The sequence below is a fragment of the Lepidothrix coronata genome, unplaced genomic scaffold (assembly GCF_001604755.1).
Source record: "Lepidothrix coronata isolate B3197 unplaced genomic scaffold, Lepidothrix_coronata-1.0 Scaffold122, whole genome shotgun sequence".
Lineage (NCBI taxonomy): Eukaryota > Metazoa > Chordata > Aves > Passeriformes > Pipridae > Lepidothrix > Lepidothrix coronata.
Window position 1 is genome coordinate 1,523,952 of NW_016690302.1, and position 25,562 is coordinate 1,549,513.

General features: G+C 50.7%; 1 protein-coding gene across 1 annotated transcript in view; it reads left to right on the plus strand.

The window, feature by feature from the left end:
- Positions 1–25,562, plus strand: part of SAMD11 (sterile alpha motif domain containing 11) — a 115,461-nt gene that overhangs the window by 52,258 nt on the left and 37,641 nt on the right. The window contains exons 6-8 of the mRNA XM_017825686.1: positions 9,233–9,357; positions 15,297–15,324; positions 15,805–15,839. Of these exons, the coding sequence (XP_017681175.1) occupies positions 9,233–9,357; positions 15,297–15,324; positions 15,805–15,839 (188 nt within the window). The remainder of the gene's footprint in view (positions 1–9,232; positions 9,358–15,296; positions 15,325–15,804; positions 15,840–25,562) is intronic.

Below are 25,562 nucleotides of genomic sequence, written 5' to 3' on the forward strand. Positions count from 1 at the left end.
TAGACCAATCTGGGTTTTCCCTTTAATGGCTTCCATAAAAAGCTCATTATTCCCTTTGCACAGTCACTGATTTACATGCCTGTCCTGTCCCTGGGCGTGTGCTCCAGATTGGGCAGCCCTGAGCAACGCACTCACTCTGGCTCTTGTTGCTAAATCATGGACTCCTTTAGGTTGGGAAAGCCCTCCAAGAGCATCAAATCCGACCCTTAACCCAGCACTGCCAAGGCCACCGCTATAAACCACGTCCCCAAGGGCCACATCTCCACGTCTCCTGAATGCCCTCAGGGATGGTGACTCCACCACTGCCCTGGGCAGCCTGTTCTGGTGCTTTATGACCTATTTAGTGAAGAAATGTTTGCTCATATCCAAGCTAAACGTCCCCTGGTGCAACCTGAGGCCGTTTCCTCCAGCACCAATGACTCTGGGAAGAGCCTGGCTGTGATGATTGGTCTGATCCTTACACCAGGAACTTGCCTTTTTGTGGTGGTGAGGAGAGAGGAGGTCAACAGAGAAGAAAAAAAAAAAAATGCTTGTGTTTCTGCAGGTTGTGGTGATTTTATCATCTCCTTGGAGCTGATTGTCAGTCCTGGTGTATCAGCCTGGCCAGGCAAGGGTGGGTGTGCATGTGGTACATGGAAGGAATGACTGGAAAGGAAACAGTCTGTGAACCTGTTACCTGAGCCGGGGGTACCACTGAAATTCAGCTTTGAACTGGAATTGTGTCTGGTCAGGCTGAGAACAAGGAAGGAAAAGGAAGCCCACGTGTGTTCCTCAGAGTGACATGGTTGGTGTGGAGGATGCACAGGCACAGACCTGCCCTGATCTCCACCTGCTCTGGCCTGATCAATGCCCCTATGTCTTTTCCCCTGCAAGCCCTGACATTCCTCCTTTTGCATATTGGATTTTTTTTTCTTTATTGTAGGGAGGGGCAGAGGGTCGGGACAGTTTTATAGCAACTGTATTGATCAGTAAAATTTAATATAATCCTTGTACTTACTGTGTGATCGTTAAGGGGATGGAGAGCCGCTGAAACATATTTAAAAAGAAATATTTTCCAGTTTTATTTCCTCCCGTGTTAATTCCTGAGTCTCTCTTCCCTTCCAAACCTCGTATCAATCTCCTGCTTTGCATCCCTTCAAAGATTTTTGACTGGATTTGCTCAGCTTGCCTTTGGTTTGATTAATTATTAGGAAAAAGACTTACTCAGTCTGGTCCAGGGCTGGATTCCTTCGTCATTTCCTCGGCTGTCTTGCAGTCTCTGGATCTGTGCAAATTTTGTGTCTGCTGGGAATATCACTCCCTCTGTTTTTATCTCAGCTATATCTGGAGCTCCTGTTGCTGAAGGACCAGGTGGCCTCTGGGTGTCTGATGCCTCCCACTCCCACCCTGCCTGGTGCATCCCCATGTGTGTGGAGAGCAGCAGCACGGAGCTGCTTGACTGACATTCCAGTGAAGTCTGGGCAGGAAACTGGAGCAGAAAAATGACAGCTTGAGCTCCAAACTTATGCTAAATATCCTGACACTGGAGCAGCCTTTTTTGGGTGCTGCTGAGTGGGGCTGCACTGCAGGTGAAACACCTCCTCTGCAGGGCGACCTGCACTTTTTTTATGCCTCACCCCGAGCACAGGAATGTTACTGTGTGGGATCCTGCAGCTCAGAGCATGGGCAGAGCAAACCCTTTGTGCCAGCAGGATGGAAAATCTCCGAGAGGCACCCAGGGCTCCCTGCGAGGAGGACGGGGCATGGCATCTGGAGGGGGGTTGCTGCTCTGCTGCCTCCTTATTTTGGAGAGGGGGAGCTGCAGCAAACTGAAAGGCAGCCACTGTTGAGAATTATTTAAATTTTGACCAAATTGTCTCCTTCCCCTCTCCTCCCCCTCTTTGCAGTCACTTTGAGCAGCGCCTTGCAAGAACCAGCAGACCCTGCGGGCGCCTGGCTGCCTCTGCGAGACGCAGAGACTGTGACACTGATTTATATTTTGGTTAATTGTCTCCATCCATTAGTCTCCTCGTCCTTCTCCTTGTTAAAGATGCAGTTGCTGCTAATGCCTGTAAATGAAACACGTTTAAAAGGCATTGCTCCCAGCCTGGATCTGGTGCAATAGTCACTGGGAGCTGCCACCTCCCGAGGGTCTCAGGGTGGTTTGTGGCCCGCAGGGACAGAGGGGCCTGGGCACGTGTCTCACCCCCACTCAAAGGGGCCAAGAGCTTGAGGTGTCTGCCCCATCTGTCTCATCCCCTCCAAAAGTCACTGCATCCCAGTGTGCTGGCGGGGCTGGCTCCAGAACTGGGCTTTCAGCAGCTGAGATTGAGAAGAGGGAAATGGGGTGATGGTCCAGCGTGAGGACCAGGGGACAAGACAGGACCAGACGGAGTCTTGGAGCAACAGCTGCTGCCTTCAAACACTGCCAGTCGGAGGCTCACGGTGCAGATGTTGCTCAAAAAAAAAAAGATTATTGTTCCCAGAAGTCAGTCAGAAAGGATTGCTGCATGTCTGGTTACCACAGCGTCCCTGGAAGGGCTGGCTCCTAATTCATTTATACCTCCCGAGGGAGGGCCCCAATTAGCAAATGTGACAGTTCAGTGGCAGTGCCTGTGATGGACTTCTCCTTCCTCTGGCACAGGTTGGGGCTCATTAGCGGGGCTGGATGAGGGGGCTGGCACAGCCCGTGCCAGCAGGGATGGCTCTGCTCGTGTGGCTGCTCTGCAGGTGCTTCTCTGCAGCTCCTCGGATGAGTCAGTGGATTGCTGGGCCATCATGTCCCAGACAGGCACCTTCTGGTGTGGTTCTGTCCCTTGGGTGCCTGTTCCTGACAGCAGCTCGTGGAGTGGCCACGGGTGGAGCATTACCCTGCCATTACAGAGCGTCTCATCGGAGCAACCAGCTTTGGGGAGACACAGGACCAGTTATCCCATTAAACACAGGCAGGGCAGCAATCAGGGCACTCGTAGAGAACATTAGCAGGGTGGTTTTTTATCCTTCCAGCAGCAATTTTTGCAGCCATTAGTTATGAGTCCGTCTCATCACTGCTCTGCAGAGCCAGCTCCCTATATCAGAGCCTTGGGATGTGACAGGAGATTTTAGACACCCAGCTCTGAGCTGCAGTTATCCACGTTGTCCTGCCTGTACTCCCAGAGTCCCACACCGGTGTTTGTTGGGTTATGGCGTGAGATTTTTGGATGAGAAAGACTTTTTTTTGTTGTTCCCCAGACCTACCGTGGATCCTCTGCCTCCTACACTGAGCTCCCCTGCAGTTTTCTTTTGTTGCCAGTGGAGCAGGTCAAGTGCACCGTGTTTTCAGGGATCCCCTCCAAAGGTCAGGTGGCCATTTTGTTAGAGAACAGCTCTTATTTCATGTTACATCCAGTGAAAGGAGCCTTTTGGACTTGGCCTTCACAGCTTTGTGGTTGCTGCTTGCAACATCCGTGGTCTGAGTTGTGGTGCTCAGCGAGCTGCTCAGTTGCCTGTGGCTTGGGCAAAAACCCTTATCACAGCTTTCCTGCATTCCTGGTAAATGGATCTCTTGCTCCTCTGCCCTCTCTTCATTAAGGATTTGAAAATTGCCCAAGCCATAATAATATCCAGCCACTTCTCTGGCTGTTGCTTTTGGCAGCAGGACAGAGCCCAGTGGTGGAATGGGAATCCTGTTGGATGGAAGCAGCTTGCAAAAGCTTAGGACGTTCTTCTCAGTGGATAAATGGGCAGGGAAAAGGCAGGGATATATATGGCACGTTTGGTGGGCTGGTTGCTTCTCCAGTGCTACGTGCAGCACAATAATAGACATCACCACTGCCAGCTTTACTCCCTGTTAAAGTGCCATCCTTACAAATGCTGCTGCTCTGGAATGAGGTTAAATGTGTGTTGGATTGGAAGTTCAGACTCAAAAAAATCTTCTTGCAGTGCTGCAAGATCTTTCTTAAAACTTTGCCCACCAAAACAGCAGAACTGCCTAAAAAAGGGTCTTGTGATCAGAACTTGGATCATCCAGAGCCAGATACCGGAAAAAAAGTCTTAGGAGATTGTCAACGACATGGAGTGACTTTCCAGACTGAAAGGAAATCTGGATGTGGCCAACCCTCCACGTGCCCTCTGGAATCCTGACAGGAAGTTCTCATTTTCTGCCCTTTATTTTCTGGAAGAGCAAACCTTGCTGGTGCTGTGGGATGGAAGTGCCCCCATCCACCCACCCTCAGGACATGTTCCCCTGCAGCTTGGAGTCACACCTGTATTCCTGCAGGTCCCCCAACCATTTAATTACTGAACCCCATGCAAACTGAGCATTGCCATGGCGACCTGCAGCCCTAGAGAAGACTATCTGTCTCCTCTTTGACCTTTCAGGAGATCTGTATCTTCCTCAAGCCCCCTTCCATAATCCGGTTTTTAAAATATAATATTATGCTACTGGAAGGGATCAGACCTTTAATCTGCTTGTGTGTGCATGTGTCAGTGCATGGCTGGGGGTGCTGCTTTGGGGCACCCTGCAGGGTTCAGGGCCAGACAGGGCACAGCACAGTGTGACTGCCCTGCTGGGGCTGCAGGTGAGCTCCCAGGGGGAATTCCTGCCTTTGGCACACAGGTGGAGGAATCCTCTCCCTCTCCATTCATTCCCCTTGGCGTGGGCTCCTTCCACGCAGGTCATGCAGCAGTTGGGCTTTTGCTGTACTCTCTTGGTAGCCCCAAAGTGCATGTTCTGGATCCTGACCTGAGGTCTTGCAAGCTGGATGTTCTTCTGCCTGTTGTGTTCCCTCCATGTCTGTGAGCTGGGCTGTGATAGGTGCTGGCCAGGGCCTCTTTTATGGGATGTGGGAACAAAAGTCTGCAGCCAACAGTTAAGAGTGAAGAATAATAGAATTAATGGAGTGGTTCGGGTTGGAAGGGACCTAAAGACCATCTTGTTCCAACTCCCTGCCATGGGCAGGGACACCTCCCACTAGCCCAGGTTGCTTCAAGTTCCATCCAGCCTGGCCTTGGACACTTCCAGGGATGGGGCAGCCACAGCTTCTCTGGGCAGCCTGTGCCAGGGCCTCCCCACCCTCACAGGGCAGAATTTCTTCCCAATATCCCGTCTAACCCTGCCCTGTGGCAGTGGGAAGCCGTGTTCCCTTCTCCTGTCACTCCAGGCTCTTGTCCAAACTCCCTCTCCAGCTTTCTTGGAGCCCCTTTGGGCACTGGAAGGGGCTCTAAGGTCTCCCTGGAGCCTTCTCTTCTCCAGGTGAACCCCCCCAGCTCTCCCAGCCTGGCTCCAGAGCAGAGCTGCTCCTCTGATCATCTTGGTGGCCTTCCCCGGGCTCACTCCAGCAGGTCCATGTCCTTCCTGTGCAGGGACCCCAGAGCTGGATGTGATCCCACTCAAGGTGGGATCTCACCAGAGCAGAGCAGAGGGACGGAATCCCCCCCCTCAGCTGCTGCTCACCCCGTGAGGATGAACCCAGGACACAGTTTGGCTTTTTGGGCTGTGAGAGCACGTGGCTGGGGCACCCTGAGCTTCTCACCCACCACCACTCCCCAGGACTGCTCCCAGTCCACTCCCCACCTGGCCTGTGTTTGTGCTTGGGAATGAGGAGCAGGGGACCAGTCAGTCCAAGGGAATTGGAGCAGGGGGTGTGGGACACAGCTGCTCCCTGTTCCTCACAGCTGTGGGCATTTTGGGGTATCTGGGCTGCTCTGGGAGGAGCTCAGGGTTCAGCCTGTCTTCAGGAGGACAACTTTCCAGGTTACTGTTTTCCCCGGAGAAACGTGCTGGGATTTTTATGGCCCGTGGAGGAGGCAGGGCTGAGGTGGGTGTCTACCTGCTGTCAGTTGTGTGGTGTCACTGATGGTGGTTTGGATGAGCTGCTCCCTCGGGGCTGGGGGAAGGCAGAGCCTGGGCAGGACTGAGCTGTGAGGAGTTTGGCCAGGCTGGAGTTACAGCTGATGTTTCTCAGTTTCTGGTGTCCCAAAGCCTGTGGTGGTGCAATGTCTTTTTTTCCTGCTGGACCAGGACAAAATTTTAGGGCTGGGGATGCAGCTGCAGTGAATGTGCAAAAAGAGGTGATTTCTGAAAATTGCTGTTATCTGGGCAGAGCCCTCCTTCCCAGCTACATCACTGAGAGCTGGTGGAGTACTGGAAGAACTGAGAGTCAATTAGAAGTTAAACTTTCACTCCTTTTATTAAATAGCATGGGCATGAAAGCAGTTGGTTGGACTTTGTGGGAGGTTCAGGGAGGTCTCTTGTTGAAATTATATAAGTTTACTCTCTTGTGCAGTCCTGGGTGAGGAGGAGGTGGCAGAGCTGGCAGCTGCAGAGCCAAAGCTGGTGTTTTGTTCTGTTACTCCATTATGGTGGTGGTAGAAGGTCCTGTGGGTTTAGCAGAGCAAGTGTGTCCCTTGTTAGAGCCCACACAGTCCCTGCAGTCTGACTGCAGCTGTGTGGGGCTGCCTTTGCTGGGGCAGTTTGGCCACCAGAGTTTTAAATAATGCTGAAATCTTTCACCTATGCAGAAATATCTCAGTTTTTCATAAAAATCTCTGGTTACCATTCATCCTCTTTTCTCCTGCTAAGACTTGAGGCCCAGCTCTGTGCTTCCTCCTGAGCCAGGTGTAGGATGAGCCCAGAACACAAAGGCAGCCTCTGCTCCAAACCTCCCGTGCACCAGGGCAAAAGGAACTCCTGGGGACAGTTTGATGTGTTAAAAGCTGTCTCGGCCTGTTTGCTTTATCTTGAGACTTTCTTCCCTTTCCTCTCAATGTCACCTTGGTGTTCAGTTTGCCTTCTGCAGAGGTATTCCAGCGAAATCCTGTTTTCCTGGGATTCTGCCTAATTGTGTGGGTAGACTTGAGTGGAGTTCAAAGCCTGTGACTGTGAGCCCTGTGTGGAGTGATGACTTGCTAATGCACCTTTGCACCCTGTGATGATTTTCATTTTAAGAGCATGGAAAAATCTCCTTAAAAAACACGAGAATTTTGGGGAAGAAAAAAATACCACCTCTGGTGTGGTAGTGTTTCCTTCCGTGTGTTTTTGTTTTCATTGGATATATCACAGCTTTCTGCACTCTTTGAGTTTTGGAGAACCCGGTTAAGGAGCTGTGCTGCGCTCTTCTCCGGGAAGTTTGAGTTTTAGTGGTGGGTAAAACAATTCCTCCTCCTAGCTAAACGTGTTTACAGTGCCGTGGGCTCGATTGGGATGCAAGACACTCTGCAAATGCGAAGATGTAATTATCCCATTTTTCTCTTCCTACTCCCTGCCTCTCTCTCCCCCTGCACTCCGGGCTCCTCTCCTCCGCCCTTTCCCCAGCGTTGTGCTGATGGCAGCGTTTATCTGCATTTGTCCTCTGTCCCTGACATCCAGTTATTGATTGGCATGATTAAAAAGAACTGATAATCACCTCACATTAATCCCATAAATGACTTAAGACACCAAAATATTTGCATAATGCATCTTAAAAGGTGGCAGCTAAAAGAGGATAAGACCCAAAACTGCTTGGCACAGGAGAAATGGGCTTCCCACTCACCTGTGGGCTTGCTTAAGTAATTAGCCTTCTGCTTGCATAAGGAGGAATCTGAACTGGTTTAGCGGAGGAAGATGCAATGGGTGCTCAAAGGCTTTGGGATCTGAGCATCCCTTCTCCCAGCTGAGCCCGGGGGCGGGCGGGGGGAGCAGCGGGAATGTGGCAGCGGCTGCCGGAGGAGCGAGCGCGGCGGGGCTGTTTTTGTCTGCAGCATCCTGTGAAAATCTGGAGCCAGACGCCCGCTGAAAGTACCTCTGTCTAAAGACTTTCTGTCATAAACTTATCTGATTAGCAGGGGAGCTAGACGACAGATTAGCCCCTGCTCTCCAGCAGCAGGGACGGGCTCTCCCGGGAGCGCCGGAGCACATCCGCTCCTGGCGCTGGGAGCAGCCCGGAGGTGGGGGCGCAGCAGGTGGGGAGGAGGTGGAGGGGGGGGGGATAAGAGGGGGATATTTAAAGGAAGATCATTGCTAGGTAATTCTGCAGATAATGCACCCTCCCTGCTGCCCTGCTGGTCCCAGGTGAGGACACTCTCTGCCACCAGGGCGTTGGTGTCATGTGCTGTGTGTCACAGCAGCACAGAGTGGGTGCACTTGGCATGTGAGTAGAGGCTGGGAGGGAGCTGTGGCTGTGGGAGGGGGGGGCAATATTGCTAATATGTATGGGGGTTTTTTGTGTCTCCGGTTCTTCTGGCTGTCATCTTCCATGTAAAGGGAGGGGAGGAAGAAAAATAGCCACGTTTAGCTCAGGGCAAGCACCTTGTGCTGGAAGGAAGGGGGGGTTTGACATAACGCTGCAAACAAACAAAAGGGAGACATTCCAGCATTGCCAGTTAGTGTGGTGTTTTACCTTGTTCTTCCTCCTCACTGTTTGTATATCATTTATTCAGAAATATTTTGCAAGTGGATAGCGGTTTGCAAGCAAAAGCATTTGCCACTGAAATGCACTATCTGCTACAGTGAATGCTTTTTGTGTTCTCCCTCTCCATAGAAGGAAAAGAAATAGAAAAAAATAAAAAAGACTAAACTAGCCTACTTAGCAGCAATCTGATGCGAGGATAACAGGCAAAATAATGCTGAATTGCTCTAAAACATTCTCTTTTCCCAGAAGGAAGAGCATTGTTTCAGGGTCTGTTAGAGGGAAGAGTTGAAAATTAGTTTAGTAAATAAATCTGTACCCTCAGCTCTGAGTAATGCTGATGTCCGGGCTCGTGGTGGGTTTCTCTCTAAAGAGAAAAACTATTATTCAATCAAATCAAGCAGTCTTTTGTTCCAAGAGTGATGGAATGGAAAAACTTGGTTTTTTTGAGAATAGAAGGGTGGCAACTGATAGAAAACTATCAGTTATTTCAGTTCAAGTTTCCTATTAATTCTGGAACAGACCTGCCAATTCCTGCACTTTCAGTTTTTCCATCCTAGATGTAAGTCCTGGCCCACGCAAGTTATATCTGGCAAAACTGAAATCAGGAGCTCTGGCAGCTGCAGAGTCCTTTATGGGAAATGAGAGTGCTGGCTGGGAAGGACTTTTTGCACTTCTCTCCCCAAAACCAGAGGAGGTTACCAAGGAGGTTACCGATGGGTGGGAGGGGGGGAACAACCTTCCTTGGAATACAGCGGTGCCAGGGGCAGACAAAAGGCTCCTGCATGTGCACACACACACACACACAGATGCTCACACACACAGAAATCAATTATGTGGTGGCAAATAGGATTTCCTTAACTTGGTGCTTTTCTGCTCTGTTGCAGCCGCGATAACGACCTTTCCACTATCATCTCCAACCTGCACCAGAGCCGCCAGCTCGTTATGCCAGAGACCCAGAGCCGCTGTGAATTCAAGAGAAACAGCATCGAGGTTGGCCTGGGAGCAGCAGGTAAGGAGCTGGAGCAGGTCCTGCTGCTCTGGGTTCGTTGACTCCCCTCCTCTCCCTTTGGCTGCCTCGTCCGTTCGCTTTTCGGCAGCTGGTTTCTTTGTGTTACAACTCTGTGAGCTCTAGGAAGGGGTTTTTTAATATTCTGGCTAAAGATTAACGTGGAAAGGATTTCATGGTGATGGTGAAGTCCTTCTGAGATCCCAGCCCTGTGTGTTATTCCCAGATCTAGTGGTCTGTGTTAGAGTACTGGCAAAGGAGCTTGCGCCAGCAGAGGAGTGAAATGTCCCCAGGGTTGGTGCCAAGTGAAGCAGAAAGGCCTTGCAGAGAGCATGATTTGATTTGTAATTTCATTAATCAGAGGTTCCCCGTGCTGCTGCTGTGCCTGCCAACTCCTTTGGGAGTGTGGTTGTTTGGTTTTGTAGCGCTGCCCGGTTTTTTTTGGGTAGTTCACCTGGTTTCAGGTTAACGTGGTGGCACCAGAAATGCTCCTCTGGGATCCTGCCCTGTGCCTGTCTGGATGTCAGTGAGGGAGTGTGGGCAGGGATGCTCTGGTGACAGTTGTTCATCAGTCACCAAGTGAGGCTCTGTAATAAACTGGAGATCTGTTGATTGCAGGATCTGTGATTTGCCGTTGATTATAAATAAATGTTGAGGGAAACCTGTGATTTATGTTAGTGTTTTATGTTGACTGATCCCTGCCCTTCCAAATCAGGGCTGGATCTCTATGTGTGTTAATACAGGCCTTTCCTGAAAACCTGTCTGTTGGTGGATTTGTTCACATTTTTTTTTTTGTTAGCCATTCTGTTGACTGTGTAAATTAACCCCAAATCTGAAGGGAACACCAGTCTAACACCCTTTGGGAATGTCTTTGGAGGGTGCTCAGGAACATGACAGGTACCTGGTTGGCTTTTTGCCTGAGGTTTAACCCTTTCCTGACAGGTTCCTTCTGCCTGCAGTGGAATTTGTACTGGTGTGACTACTTAAGTGAAGTGTTCAGTGCCATGGGTGTGTCGTGCTGAGCTGGGGGATTTGTGATATGTCTGTAGAGCAGCCACAGGCAGCTCCCAGTCTTTGCTCTCACATCTTCATCTTCATATTCTCATCAATAACAGATTTCCTTAACATCCCCTTTTCCTACACAGCTCCAAGAGCACCAAACTGGCCAGAGATCCATTTTTCTGTGTGACCTTGCTTGAGTCTGTATGTCTGTGTGTCAAAATGGTTTTTAACATTGTTTGCTTTACAGAGAAACTGCTGGGCTTGATCAGTGTTGCTGGGATTCTTTGAGGTCCATGGCATTCCTGAAATGCAGAAGGGTTCTTCTCATTCCCATCAGTGCTAGGCAGTGGAAAAGATGAGATGTAGAAGCCCTCATTCTTATTTGTTAAGAGTTGATGTTGGAGGTTCTCTGACTAGTTTTTTAACCTTAAGAAGCAGCAAAAGAAGTGGCCTCAAGCTGTGCCAGGGGAGGTTTAGATTCGATATTAGGAAAAATTTCATCATGGGAAGCGTTGTAAAGCATTGGAACAGGCTGCCCAGGGCAGTGGTGGAGTCACCATCCCTGGACATGTTCAAAAAAACGTGTGGATGTGGCACCTGGGGACGTGGTTTAGTGATGAAACACGGTGGTGGTGGGTTGATGGCTGGGCCTGGTGATCTTAGAGGGCTTTTCCAACCTTAATGGTTCTATGAAATACTCAAGGAGTGCTGGAGCAGTGAAAGAGAAGAGGCTCATCCACACAAGAGGCCACCAAGCGAGCGACAAAGCTCTTCAGGACGTGACAGATCTGGTGTGTCAGACAAGAGCTGATCTGCAAAAGAGCGAGATGGGGGGCATGGTGGGGATATTGTCACATGTCCCCAGGGACAGTTTAACTCTGAATTCCCCCCTCTCTCTGGAGCCAGCTCTCTCTCCATGCTGGTTTGATTAAGGGAGGGCTCATTTTGCCAAAGTCTCTGCAGGAGCTGCCAGCTCTGAGTGCAGAGCGTGTGCTGAGCTGGTCCCTGTGTCACCTCCCGGGCACACACAGGCCAGGGGAGCAGGAACAGAAGGTGCTGGGATTTGGAGCTGATGCCCCATTGTTGGGTTTGTGTCTTGGTTCTGTTCGTTTTTGCTGGCAGGGGGCAAAAAACCACCAATTGCCACGTATAGAATGTGAGGAGAGCCAGTGCTGGGTTAGTCTGAAAGGCTGGTTGTTGTTTAAGCCACTTAGTTACAACAATAATGGGAGAAGAACCTTGCCCCCAGTTGTCTGCTGTGTTTGCACTGTGTGCCCTCGAGAACAGTGCTGTGTATTTGGGTTATGAGAACCTTCCCCCTCCAAAAGGCACCTGGAGATAACCAATCCTCAATAAATGATGTTAATGCCGTCACGTTCCTGCCTCACTCGTGTCCGTGAGCTGCAGAGCTCTCAGAGGCACTTGGGATCTGCTGCTAAAACAGTTTCTGTTGCTGGTTTATGGGTTTGGAGTTGGGCACATGGTGCCAGTCAGGAGAGGTGGAGATTCCAGAGGCTGCTCTGCTGCTCCAGCTGCACATCCCCCTTGTGAGAGGTGAGTGTGTGCTGCTGGAACAGGACTCACCAGCCTCTGCTCCTTCTTGGCCCTGGCCGAGGTTAAGCAGAGGATTGAGAACAAGGACAGCACAAATGGAAGAGATTTGCTTTTTGCAGGGCCCGTGAGGGTAGCAGGAGGGTTGAAGCTGGCAGGATTTGGCTGGTGTGTGATTAATTCTGTGAGGGAATTCCCTGATTTATAGTTAGAACCGGGATTAGAGGCAGTGCAATGGTTTTGAACAGCATGGACTGGAAAATCAGAAGTATTACTGGATCTTTGATGGTCTTTGAAATGCAGAAAGGGGCTGAAATTAATGAAAAATAATTGTGTATAGTTAGTTCTGGGGCTTTTATGACTTCTGGGAGATAAGAAAGGCTGGAGCTGGGGTTCAAGGTTAGAACTGGGCTGATGTTCAGGTCACAGGGGGCTGAAAAGACTGACTGGGACTTATAAGACCTTTGGTTGGAAGAGCAGCACTGATTAATACCCTTGGAAGGCTTATGGGTAACTTTTAAGTGAAAACAGGTCACTTTATGTCAATGGTGATGTTTATATTTGAGAACAGAGAGACTGAAGAGATTAATTTGGGACAGCAGAAGCTGAAAGACTTGGAAAATAAATAACTGTGCCCTGAAAGACTCAGATAGGGTTTGGCCCTGCCTGGAGCAGGATTTAATAACCCACTTGGGCTGTGCAATAACACACAGAGGTGGGTTTGGAACAATAAACCTGGAGGAGGTGCAGCCTTGGGGTTTGGGACAGCTGGGACCAAAAACTTCACTGTATTTTGGATCTGGTGATTTCCAAAGAGTTATAAAGGGTCTGGAATCATCAACACCAAATGGCTCTGCTGTTTCTTGCATTGCTGAGGGTGTGATTAAGGCCAGTGTGGTGATTGTGACACGTTGGTAAGCGTGGCATCTCCAGAAATCTGAGAGCTACAGAGCTTTGAAAATAAATTTATCATGGAAAAAAATGGAAGGACTGTTACCACTGTTCTACAGTGATAAAGGGGAAAGGGAGGTAGTTACGTTGCCAGCAGGTAAAATTTTATCAGAAATGTTGGACAAGATGCATAATTCCTTGCACCAGTTTTCGAGTACTTTGTAGGAGATGGGTCAGGCAAGACAAAGAAGGGCAAATTCCTCAAGATCATAAAGCAGATGAACAACAGAGCTCGGTTTCCTGCTTTGTCCTCCCTAACATCTCTGCTAAACCTCCATGCTGTTGTTCCACGGTGACAGTATGGAATAGATGTGGGTTTTAGAGAGTCAGCACAGAGCTGATCTGAGGGTGGTGTTCCCCTGCTGCTGCTCTCTGCACTGAAGCAAGATGTCTAGCTAAGAACAGCTGACAGCCTAACTCATGTTTGAAGTCCCCTGATGGCTGCTGCACCTTTAAAGGAAATCAGGAATGCCAGTGCAAAATTCTACCAAAAAAGGCAAAAACCTGCTCCAGGTGGTTGTTCTCGGTGAGAACCTGGAGCCCTGGGCTGGCTGAGCCTTTTGCAAGGAGAGCAGAAGTTGGTGGCCAGAGGTGTGTGCTGATAAAATCTAATTGCCCTATTGATTGGCTTTGGAGCCACTGTCCATGGGGAGTGATGGAGATATTTGTGTGTGGGTGATGTGTGTTGGTTCTATCTCACTGCTCCAGGGCCACTGGGGACCCTCAGGTGTTACAGGGATCTCTTAATCTTGGAGCAAACCTGTGTGTGCTGGGCCTGCTCTGCAGCACCACAGATTTATTATTACAATTACCTCTGAGGCACTTGGGTTTCCTGAGGTCCCAGGGGATCCTGGATTCTGGGAAGAGCTGCCCTGTTTGTAACTCGGGATTCTTAACTAGGTGGAGAAATCCATCTCGCTGGTTTGGGATTTTACCCATCTGCAGCCTCTCACACTGTTCTTCCTTCTCATCTGGGTTGGCTGGTGACAGTGTCATGTCCTCAGAGTTCTAAGAACAGTGTATCTCTGCTTTCTCTGCCTTTCTCTGTGCCTGGGAGTCGAGGTGCTTGTGCTTGCTAAATGCCTGTCCTCCAAAGGGTTGTGCAGATTCCAAGTGTGCAGGTGTTTGTTGTTTCCAGCACACACTGGAAGAGCAGCAGTAAGTTCTTGTGGAGGTTCAGAGAGTGGAGTGTGAGGGAAGGGCCTCTCTGCCATCTCTGCTGATCAAAATGATACCAAGCTCCTCTTCTGAAGTCTGGGTTATGTCTACACTGGGCTTACATCCAGCTGCTGGGTTTAATCTCCTACCACTTCCCTCGCCAGTTTTGGACCTTTTAAATTATTTATTTACTTACTTTTGAAACTAATGCAGCTGCTGGGAGGTGAGGTTGGGTTTTGGGCAGAGGGATACTATCCCTTTCCAGGGAAGAGAGTTGAGCAAGCACTTATAGGTGCTGACAAGTCTGCAGGGCTGCAGTTGTGGGGAACACCGTGTAGAACCCACCTGGAAAAATAAGCTTTGGTGATTCCCAAAGCTCCCGGAACGTGAATGGTCTCTCCTCACTTGACCCTGCAGGTTGATTTCTGTCTGCCCTGTCCTTCTCTCATGGTAGTGGTGGTGATCATCTGCAGTGGGAAGTGGTGGAGGTGCTTTCCTGGGTGCTAATTAAATTGCAGTCACGATGGGGATGCGCAACGTGCCAAGGGGAGGAAGAGAGGGAAAAGTACAAATATAATGGGGTTTGTGCTTCCTCAGGAACAGGCAGAGAGGCAGCTGCATTGGTGAGATTCGGTAAGAGGCTTAAGAACATCTGCAAAGGTAGAGAAGTGTGTTCCAGTGCCTCAGGGGGAGCAGGCACGTGGGAGGGGAGGGCAGGCAGGAGCCTAATGGGAATATAAAAGTCACTTCCAAAAGGATCAGATAAAGGCAAGGCAGCAGCCAGGGCACAGCACTGGCACTGCAGAGGGGTTTACCTTGAGAGGGGATGATGGCACAAGGAGCTTTAATCTTAATTGAGAGAGAGACACACACACACACACACACAAGGATGAGCAGAGCCAGGGCCGCCTGACAAAGGCACAGCAGCAAAGCTGACGGTTTGCACATCAAACAGGGATTTAGAACCCCTCTAAGCAGCTCGTGGTGTGGCTGTAAACAAGTCCAATCCCCTCTATCCAGTTTGGCTGATGGAGTCTGCCAGGTCCTGCGTGGGGTGGGGGAGGATGGAGGAGCCTCGTGGGGCTCTGTGGTTCACAGAGACAGCACAGGTGCCTTCCCCCTCGTGTGTGTGATTTCACACTGCTGTAAGGTTTGAACAAGCATCTTTTGCAGTAGACTCCTGGTCCCAAGGCTCTAAGTAATTCCTCTCCTGCAAAAAAAAAAAAAAAAATCCTCTTAATTTCTCCTCTTTCTCTCCTCAAACACCCTCTGTTCTGCAGCGCCACATTTCATGGCTTCCCAGTTGCAGTAGGACTATTTGCATGGATAGAAGTGGAAGAATCAGGCTCACTGATGCTAGAGGAAGGTGGGTAGATCTTCCCTCTCTTCCTTCTGCCCCTCGTGACTGGAGGGAGTTGGCTTGGTGTGGATATTGTCTGAGAGGAGACAGGGCAGAGTGTCAGGTCTCTCTCCAAACAGCGAGCAGGTCACCGTGGTTCTGCAGATAATATTGGGGACTGCTCATGGATTCAAGGTCGTGGGTTCAAGACCCCTTCCCCAGTGATTAGAGGCTTCCTTGGCTGTGGTGTGGGAAGGCCAGCTTTCCAGCAGTGCAGAGCTCCCAGAGAACTTGGGCTTCTTCTAGGGGTTATTGGTTCAACGTGATGGAAATGCCAAACCCTGAGAGCCTTGGCCTCAGAGCAGGGGTGTCCTCAGTGTTAACCTGCAGTGATTCCTGTGGAAATCCCACGTGGCAGGGGGGACATGACACCTGTGTCCCTTGAGGAGACCCAGTTTAGGAGTCCTGCTCCACTGGAGGCCAGGTATGGTGCTTTTGCAGTCCTGGAAAAGCAATGTTCATCCACATGTCCCAAAAACGTCATGAAAGAGACTTCTCTCTTCTCTCTGTGAGGTTATTTGTTCTGTATTAACCCTCCTGTCTCATCTCTCCACTTGATGCTCTGTTGACTAAGCGAAGGAGAAATTTTAGGAGTGAGCTGTAAAGAGCTTCACATTTAGGAATGTGGAATTTTTGTTGACAGGGCAGTGCTTGGAGATGGATGGATCTGGGTGTCTCTCACCTCCTGCGGGCCTGTCCCTGAATTCTTTGTGCCTGCCATGGAGGCCTTCCCAGTGACCTCATTTGGCTTTGCACTGAGACCCAGAGCTTTCGTCTGCAAAGGAGGAGTTAATATTGGGGGGTGGAAAAGAATTGGGATCACGGATGTTCCAGCTAATGGTTAGAGACAGAATCACAGCGAACGGCTGCTCTCGGAGCGTGTGATAATGAGCTGGGATGCAGACGTGTTTTCATTTAACTAAGCCAAACAACAGGGAAAAAAAGCAGCAGCCTTTATTGGACTGCTGCCTTAAATTGAGCAGAAAATCAGCACCAAATGGGCATCCAGGAGCTGCAAGCCCAGGCACTGTTGTTTATGTGTTTTACCATGAAGGACAATTGTTTACCTAGGCAACCTGAGGGTTGAGGCTCTGTCAGTGCCCTTCATCCTCTTCTTGGCTTGGAGCTGGAGGACTGTCCTCTCTTTGTGCTCTATTTAAGTTCATTTTTATTTCTCCTGAGGCCTTGCAGGAGTGGGAGGTGACCAACAACCCTTTTGTAATACAAGCAGAGGTTCCTGGGAGGGGAAGGAAAAATGGGAAAGCCCAACATGGAAGTGTTTCCTTTTGCTGTGCCCTGCAGCTGCCTGGGGTTTTGCTGGTGTGAGTGTTCAGGTTTTACTCTTGGCTTTGTCACTGCAGGAGGAGAAGGAGCTGAGGAAGTTCAGTGCCCTGTTCTTGGAGCTCAATAAACTTCGGATTGTAAAGGTTGGAAAAGATCTCTCTAAGAGATCTCGTAAGATCTCTCTCTAAGATCATCGAGTCCAACCTTGGCAGGGGTTTAAAGCCTGCCTCTGGCAGGAGAGTTCTTGTAGGATGGCTCTGCAAACACCTTTGGGAAGGTCACTGGGGCGTTCCAAGGTGTTTCTCCCTCAGTTTTAGGAAAGGGGTGCCACAGTTGGACTGGGCTCACCATGGGCACCTTGAGTATCCTGGTGTCCTCTGTGCCTGGTGTGAATGGGGCAGACTGGCCACAGTCAGGACAAGGAGTCTGTCACTCTCTGGAGTGGGATCCACCAACTCATGGCCAGTCCACGTTGCAGCTCCGAAGCTGAAATAAACACGGACTCCTCCTTCCTTTCCTTGCGGCTCTGGGAAGAGCAAGATTATCCTGCTTCCAGAAATAACCTCTTCCCGCCCCCTGCCTCCACCTCCTTTGCCAGGTGCCTCACAGGCAGCTACTAAGGAGCTGAAAACAGATCCCTGGTGCTGTGACACCTCCCTGGTGTTATATATAGAGATCCAGTGTGGACTGTGACCTGGCACCTGCCTTGTCCACTCTCACTGCTGGGTGGCAGAGCTGGCAGCTCTGACCCTGCCACAAGTCAAGCTGATGCTTCAGAGCCAGGGTTTGGCCCTACTCCAGCTCCAGTGCCCATGTGTATCTGTGTCACCAGGTTTGGGTGCCGTGGGTTAGTCCTGCAGGGCCTGGCTCCCTGCTCCTGTGCCCCAGGAACCCCTCACAGCTGCGTGTCTGCAAAGCTCCTGTTGGGATGAGAGGTGCCAGGAGCGGGCACTGAGCTCCTGCTCTGCTCCCTGTTTCTTCCAAGCAATCAGTGGCTCCCAGGTCGGGTGATGGGGAGGGGAAAAGTCCTGCCAAAGGGAGAGGGGTGCAGGGATCTGTGAGTGGGAGAGCTGTGTTGGAGGAGACACATGGAAATGCTGACTCAGCCTTTTGGATGGGTAGAGTTGAGAGAAGTCCACCAAGAAAAAGAGACCTGGACAGAATGAGCACTAGGCATTTAGAGCCACAGGTCAGGCAAACCTGCCAGGGCAGTGTGTGACCCTGTGACTGCCTGTGCTTGAAGTCCTGCCAGCTCAGTCTCTGCTTCAGCCCTGCTCCAGCACCTCTGCCCTTTGGCAAAGCCGGGCTGCCTGGGCTGATCCAGGGGAAATGGGAAAGGAGACCACAACTGTTACTATAATTTGGGAAAGGTCATGTATTGGTTTGGGTTTTTTTCCTCCTGCTGTCCCTGCAGGTTTCTCCCAGGTTTTTCCACAGGGGCACAGTAAAGACCCACAACTCCTTTCCCTCTGCTGAGCATCTCTGCTGACTTTCTGTGGTTATTGGCCTCTTCAGTGCAAATCAGGGAGATGGGTGGGGATTCTCAAGGGTCGAGTTGGGTGTATGTCCCTGTGGGGAACTGGAATCTGTCCTAATGCTGCCCTCTCCCCAGATAAAGCTTGTGGTTCCAGACCTGGTCAGGGAGTCAGCTGTGCCACATGCTTTGTCAAACATGAACAGACTTGGGAAGAGTTGTCCAAGGATGGAGGTTTGGGTGTTGGAAAGATTTTATTAATGATCTGCTGTGAGCAAGAAGAGGGTCAGCTGCCTATTTCATTAATTTTTCATCTATGCACAATCTTTGTGTTCCCAGTTCCTTTCCTTCCCTTTACCCTTCTCCCCTTTCCTGCTCTTTCCCCTCCTCCTCGCGTTCCTTTGGTTCTCAAACCCCTTTTCCCTCCCCCCCCCGCTTCCTTTTCCAGTCTTAATCTCCACCTCACCCTCGTATCCTCCTTCCTTTCCATTTCTCTTCCTCTTTTATTTCCCCTGTCCTCGTCCCTGCTCTCCCTTCCCCACCCTCCCTCCATCTCCAAGCTCCTCGGGAAGAAGACAATTCGAAGGCTTTCCGCCCCGCTCTCAGCTGAGAGGCTCCTTCCCTCAAGCCAATCAATGGCAGCCTTTCAGCCCCGTGGGGCTTGGCAAACATTAGATCAATAAGTTATTAGCACCATTCTGTCAGCTGTAATGTGGAGATTGATCGGGGCCGGGGCTCCTGCACGCTGCCTGGCACTTCCCCAGCCTGATAAAGATGACAGATTAAGGGAATAAGAAAAAGGAATTAAGGAGTCTGGCTGTCAAAGCTGTCACGGGCTGGAGGAGCTGTTTTTTTCAGGGGCTGGATGAGTGCAATCGGACATTTAGGTGGTGCTAAGGGGGTACAGCACCACCAGCAGCTCTGCTGGGAATCACTGTCCTCAGCCTTGGCTGTTCTGAAGAAATGCTGGGAGGCTGGTGGAAGGAGTAGCCAGGGAGGTGGAATAGCTGTGCTGGGGCTTGGAGGGGAATACCAGGCTCCTGGCACAGACCACGTGCAGACTGAGCACCCAGGAGCCTGCAGGGAAGTGGGAATGCTGTCCCTGCCCTGGGGCGTGGTTGGGTGATGTGTGGCATTCCCCAGGACTCGGGGACTGTGTCAGAGGGGTGATGCCAGTTCTCGTAGCTTTTTATCACAGATACATAAATGGAGGCCAAAGGATCTTTGCCCAAGGGGTTTGTGGTCACAGAATCACAGACTGGTTTGGGTTGGAAGAGACCTTTAAAGATCATCTTGTTCCACCCCCTGCCATGGGCAGGAACATCTTCCACTAGACCAGGTTGCTCCAACCTCTGTCCTTGGCCTTGAACACTTCCAGGGATGGGGAGTTCACTTTCTGGGCAACCTGATCCTTACTGGTCTTCTGATTTATCAGGCTTTCCCCTTCTCATGTCTTACCTGCTAGAAGATGCTCCTTTCTAGAGCAAGTGAGTCTCCTAAACCCTGGACTTCCAGCCCACTCTCCCATCCTCGTTCTTTGAATCTTTTCTGGAAGAAAGTGGAGATTCACAAGTTTGTGACTGCTAAAAAGCCTCTCTACAGCATATAAAATTAATTCACATCTCTCTCTTAAGTGCAGCATATCCCTTCCATGAGCGTTTTTCATACTATGAATATTTACCACCTTTCTGTGGCTTGGTGCGTGCTGTAAAAATGAATTTTGTAAGAACCTGGGAGACGGGGGTGTTGGTGCACTTTCCCTAATAAACAGCCTCATTACAGACAGGCAGGAGGGTGGCTCCAGCATCACCTGCACCTCCCTCACCCCTTGGCAACTGAAATATTGGACAGTCCTTTCGGGTGCTTTGCTCCAGCAAGGCAAGTCAAGTGAGCACGAGGAGGTGGGAAGTAGCAGGATACTGTGGATGGTAGGAGGAAAGGCAGATGGCCTTGTGGTTGGAGCTGAGGAAGGGGATGCAGGCTGCTTCCCATGCCAAGGAAAGGGTGGTTGGTATGTTGTACATCTACTCAGCTCCCTCTTTCATATGTGCTGGGGTCAGCTCGTGTTTTGGAAGGGGTTAGTGACACCAAGCCTACCTTTGGGGTGCTCCTGTGTAATGCATTGAGGTCAGCAGCTGATGCTCACTGACTCTTGCCAACTGGAGTCCTTCTCTGCCATTGAGAGGAGTGGCTGCACAACCAGTCTGCCAAAGTTCTCTCAAAATGAGCAGGAAAGAGAAAAACCTTTGATTGCTCAATATTCCATCCTCCTTGCTTTGTACTAAGAGCCCATTTGTGTGTCCCATTCCTCCCTCCCCTTTATTTCCTGTTTTTCTTCCTGGTCCAAGATCCTCTTGTCCCAGAGAACTTGAAGTATGATGCTTAGGGAATGTTTGCAGACATGTTGGTCTGGGCTAGGGACATTCCTGAGCCAGGAGTGCCCACCTTGCTCTGCTGTGTGTGCTGTTTGTGCTGTCAGCCTGACACAGCAGCCAGCAGAAGGAAATGCCCCTGTGCTGGAGCACTTGCAATCTAAATCTAAATGACATCCAGCAAATAGATAAAGATGTGGAGACACAAAGGGGCGGGCGAGATAACCCAGTGCAGTAACTAAGGTTTGAAGCCTGCTGCCTGCCATGTCCCTAAAACCATTAAGCTGACCTGCTGTGAGGAGGATGCTGCCTTTATTTTGCAGCTGGTTTGACACCCCTTTGCAGTGACATTCCCTCCTTCCTTGCTAGAGCTGTCCCTGCCCCGTGAGCTGGCAAGCACTTGTATTGTTCCAGGATTCCCAAATCCCAGAAGCTCACTTGCTGCTTCCCTTCCCCCAGCTTCCCCAATAATTTTTATTTTTTTTTCCCCCCCATTCTTGTTGCCCTCAGTTAAATTATGGCCCGTTATTCCCATGACCTTGTGCTTCACTCTCCCTTTGTTCCATTGATTCCTGCTGGCAAGGGCCGGGTGCCGATGCGCAGCTGGATTCCACACTCTGTGAGCAGGGACTGCCTTTGTTGGGAGCAGCTCTGGGACTGCTGGGGCAGCTCCTTACAAAGACGAGCCCACGGCTGCGGGATTGAGGCTCCAGGGTCCCCCCAAACGTGTCTGGTTCGGCACAGGGACGGGCTGAGCAGCTGGGATGGAGCTCCGGAGTTGTCTGAGCGGAGGAGCTCCTCTGGTGGGAGCCTGGTTGTGGTAGAGGGAAGGGGAGAGCTGAATAAGTGGAGATACTGCCAAGACATTTCAGGCTGGTCAGTGGGGATTGTCATCTTCAGGGTTTAAGTTTGATGGGGGAGTTAAGAGAGAGGGAGGATGTTTTGTTCCTCTTAAAATAATGGGAAAGGAGGCGGAAAAAGGACTCTGCTCTGGTTAGATGTTGGCTATGTGAGCCTGGGTGATTTCCCCTGTAAGTTGGCTCAGTTCTGTGTTGACTCAGGACTTCTGGGTCCAAGAAGCTTTCAGAGCAAACCCAGGGCGATGGATAGGGAGCGTGAGATAGGTCTTGATCTCTTCCCCTCGTGCTGGAGCGTGAACACAGTGCAGAAGAATTTGGTGCAGTCCCTCAGCCGTAATTGGGACTCTGTAGCCCACCCATTTAGCAACACTGGAGGGCCAGAAATGTTGTGACCACCTCATTCCTGTCCCTTCTCCAGGTGAATTCCTTTGCCCAGTCACTGTTCTCACCATGTGTGTCCTTGGTGCATCTCCTCTGCTGCAGATTCCCATGTAAAGAGTGGAGATAAAGTCCCCCCGTCTTTGGGGAAACCTAGAGATAGATTTTCTAATCTTCCCAGACTTAGGCTCCCAAGTCCTCTCATCAAAGCTGATAAGGAGGCTTGGGATTCTTAGATGTGTTGGTGAAGATGACTCTTAAGCCACCCAGCTCTGCTGAGTGCTGGGAGGCTGAGGATTAGAGGCAGTGCAGGAGACAAAATAAACCCCACCTAACCTGGCTTCCACACAAGCTGGGTTTATGGTGCCATGCCCACATCCTTTCTCCTTATGGTGCAAAGCTGTTGGGTGATCCCTGTTTGTAGGGACAGCACTGTCCTCCTCCAGCTCACCTGCTTTCCAGGCCTGTCTCTGTTCATGCTTCAGTGTAGGAGGTGAGTGCTGAGAGAGAGGGGGAAAATCCACTTTGATTTCGAGATCTTTGGGGAAAATATTTGACTTTGTTCCCAAAAAACCTCCCTCTGGATCACTTTCTGTACTGCCTTGCCAGGCCAGCAGGAGCCTTGGAGGTAAATGTGGGGTCTGGGGACCTGTGTGGGTGGGGGGTTTTGTGGTCAGGGCTGTGCTGCACTGGTGGCAGGGAGTGATCAGTATTCTTGGGGCTTCCCCCAGCCCCCCTTCCTTGTGTTATTGCCTGGCCCAGCTTCATAACGTTCCAGTTCTACTGATAATGTCTTTCTTTCTCAGCTTTGATATTAAAAACTGCCCTGATTTGGCTCCCTTTCAGCTGAAATGCTTTGCAGAAGGCAGGAGAGAAGAGGCAAAAGCAAAAGGAATTCGGGGAATAAAAAAACCAAAGCCCCCTTCCCCCAGTCATCCCTCCCCACCCTTTAAGGTGAAGTGCTGCCCTTTGCAGGTGCATGGGCTGAGCAAACAGCTGTCCTGGGGCTCTGTGGTCCATCAGTAGCAATGTACTCGATGCACAACCTGTCTCTGTGAGGGTGGTGAGACATCCAGGAGCTGCACTGCCAGCTCATTTGCAAAACAGATTTGGTGCTGCTGCTGCTGCAAAGTCAGGGGGAGATGGACTGTGGCTGCTCCCACCCCAGTGTCCTGGCTCTTTGTGTGAGCGCAGGGGAGGGTTGGATGAGTGGCACGTGGAGATAAAGGGATGAATTTAAGAGTGCAGGGCCCTGTAAAAGGGGGCGTGTGTTTGGCAGGTGTCAGTGGTGTGGCAAAGCTGGGCACGTGGGTTAAGTTGTGAAGAGGAAAGGAAACACAAACACGTCGCTGTTGAGGTTGTACCCCGGAAACTGTGAGTTAACCTAATAATTAATGAAACTGGGACCTGCCTCTGCCCTGCTTTGCAGCTAAGGAAGAAAAGCAAAGATGGGGTATGACTTCTTAAAACACTGGGCTGGAGCTCAGAAGGTTGCTGTTCAGGCTTGTGCTCTCCTCATGACTCGGTAAATTTGGGGTGGGTTGTTAGATCTTTGTGCCTCCGTACTGGCTGCTGATGATAATTGTTCCCTTTTCCTTGCTTACTGTGTGTCCTGTTGATTCAGTCCCCACACTTCTGGGGCCAGGGGCATCTCTGCCACATTGCAGGGCTTTGCCTTAAACAAAAAAAAATAATAAAATGGAAAAGAGGAAATGTTTCATTTTGTGCCAAAAACCTGCTGGGGGGCAGCCCAAATATGGGCTCAGCGCACGGGATTTGGGGCTGTGCTACAAGGTGAACCTGAGATGCTGGAAGGATCATCCTGGGGATTAAATCACTAATGTGGGATCCCTCTGGAGGACCAAGCCAGGGGCAGGACACCTGAGACCTCTCCCCGTGGTGGGATGTCACACCTCCCTGCATGCCCAGAGGTGGGGGGGTTCTGGAGGCTGGAGGAGCACAGGTCTGAGGGAGTTGGTGCTGTTTCAGAGTTCCTGCTTGATCTTGGCCTTCCCCTGCACCAGTGCAGCTGCCTGGGAGGGAGATGGGGCTTGCAGCCTGTCCTGCTGACGTGTGTGGGAACAGTGGGAATAGCAGGGCACGGCGCGAGTCGGAGCGAGCGTCTGCTGGCAGATGGGCCCGGGGGTGGGAGTGGAACAGCGGGAGGGAAGCAGGGATGGGGGGTAATGAGGTGCCTTGGCAGAGCTGTGAAACCAAGGAATCTTCACTGCTCACATTCCAACTGCTGTCACATGGAACCGGTGCTTCTGTCACCAGTTCTTTTTCCATGGAGTCTCTTCCTGCCTTAAAAAGCCCTCGTTGGGCTTTGCTGCCTCCTGGCCCGGGGCTGGGAGGGGCGAGCGGAGCAACGGGACTTCTCGTTGTTCCAAAGCCACAAATCCTGGATGAGAACACTTCTGGGGAGGATATGTGAACTTGGCCTCCAGCGCTCTGAGGGTTTGCAGCATCAGGCTATAACGTTTCCAGGAAAATCAGCATGAAGAATGAAGCGTTCCGTGGGGAGGGAGCTGGTGCCTCTGTTTGTGCTCTGTGGCCAGGTACTTCCGAGCTCTGGTGCTGCCTTGGCAAGCTGAGACCGTCTGTGGCTTTGCAGGAGTTTGTGCAAAGGGGAAACTGAGGCAGGAGGATTGATAAAATTCAAATGGAAAGACTGGCTCAACACCTGGGATGTGAAGTGCTGAGAGAACTTCAGTGCCACCACTGGCTGACTCTGGCCTTTCCCATCTGCTTTTCAGTTGCTACTGTTGTGCTTTCCTTTGCTCTTGGTTCTGGATGGTCTCAAGGCTCTGCAGTCGTCTCTTGAGTGCCAGTTCTGTTAAGGGGCTGGGGTGACAGGGTCATGGCAAGATGAGGTCGGAGGCAGCCCTGTGCTCTTTAAAAGCTTGAAATGCCACTTGGAACTTTGCAGAGCTCCTGGATTGCTCCTGGGATAGAGGAGGGCTGGTAGGGCTGCCCTGGGCACAGTGTCTGGCTGCTCTCTGCACTCAGCTTGTGGCAGCCACAGACCTGTGCCCTGGATCTCTTGATAAATCCAGTGCCAAGGCAGGAACCTGGGCTGCTCAGCTGAATTCCAAGTGATGGGGAGTGATTCTGAGTGCGAGGGACAGTTGCTTGGCTGAAAACGTCCCCTGGAACAGAAATAATGTCGTTGTTGTTATAAACAGGACCGAGGGGGGTTTGTAACCTTCCCTAACCCACACATTTTGGGCAGATTGCAGCAGCTTTGCACGTGTGTGGATGCACAGGCAGATACAACCTATTCTCACTCAAATATGGTGCTTGTTTGTGAGATGGTGTTTTTTTTTTTTCCCTTTTAAGATGCTGCATCTTTAACAAGCCCTTGATAGATGAGAATTTGATGCTTGCAGTGACAAACAGGCTCTTCCTTCCTGCCCATATGCACCATCATGCTTTCAGTTTCCCCCAGCGTTATTATGGGAGGATATTGATTTTAAATCTGGTCGGGGATGCTGTAATTGTATATTAGATATTTTCTGTTGGTTTGTAGGGCTGCAGTAATGCAAAAGGCTTGAGTGTTTCCGTACAATCCAGAGGGGGAAGATTGCTAAGGACCTTGAGGTTTTGAAGGAGGAGGGGGGGAGGGAGGGAGGGGGAGAGACAGAGAGAGAGAGAGAGGAGAGAGAGAGAGAGAGAGAGAGATACTGTGGTAGGAAGATTCAGAGATCTGTTGTGCTTTTTCTTTTTTTTTTTTTTTGTGTGTTGTTTTTTTCCTCCCCTTCCTTCCCCCCAGTTGCTTT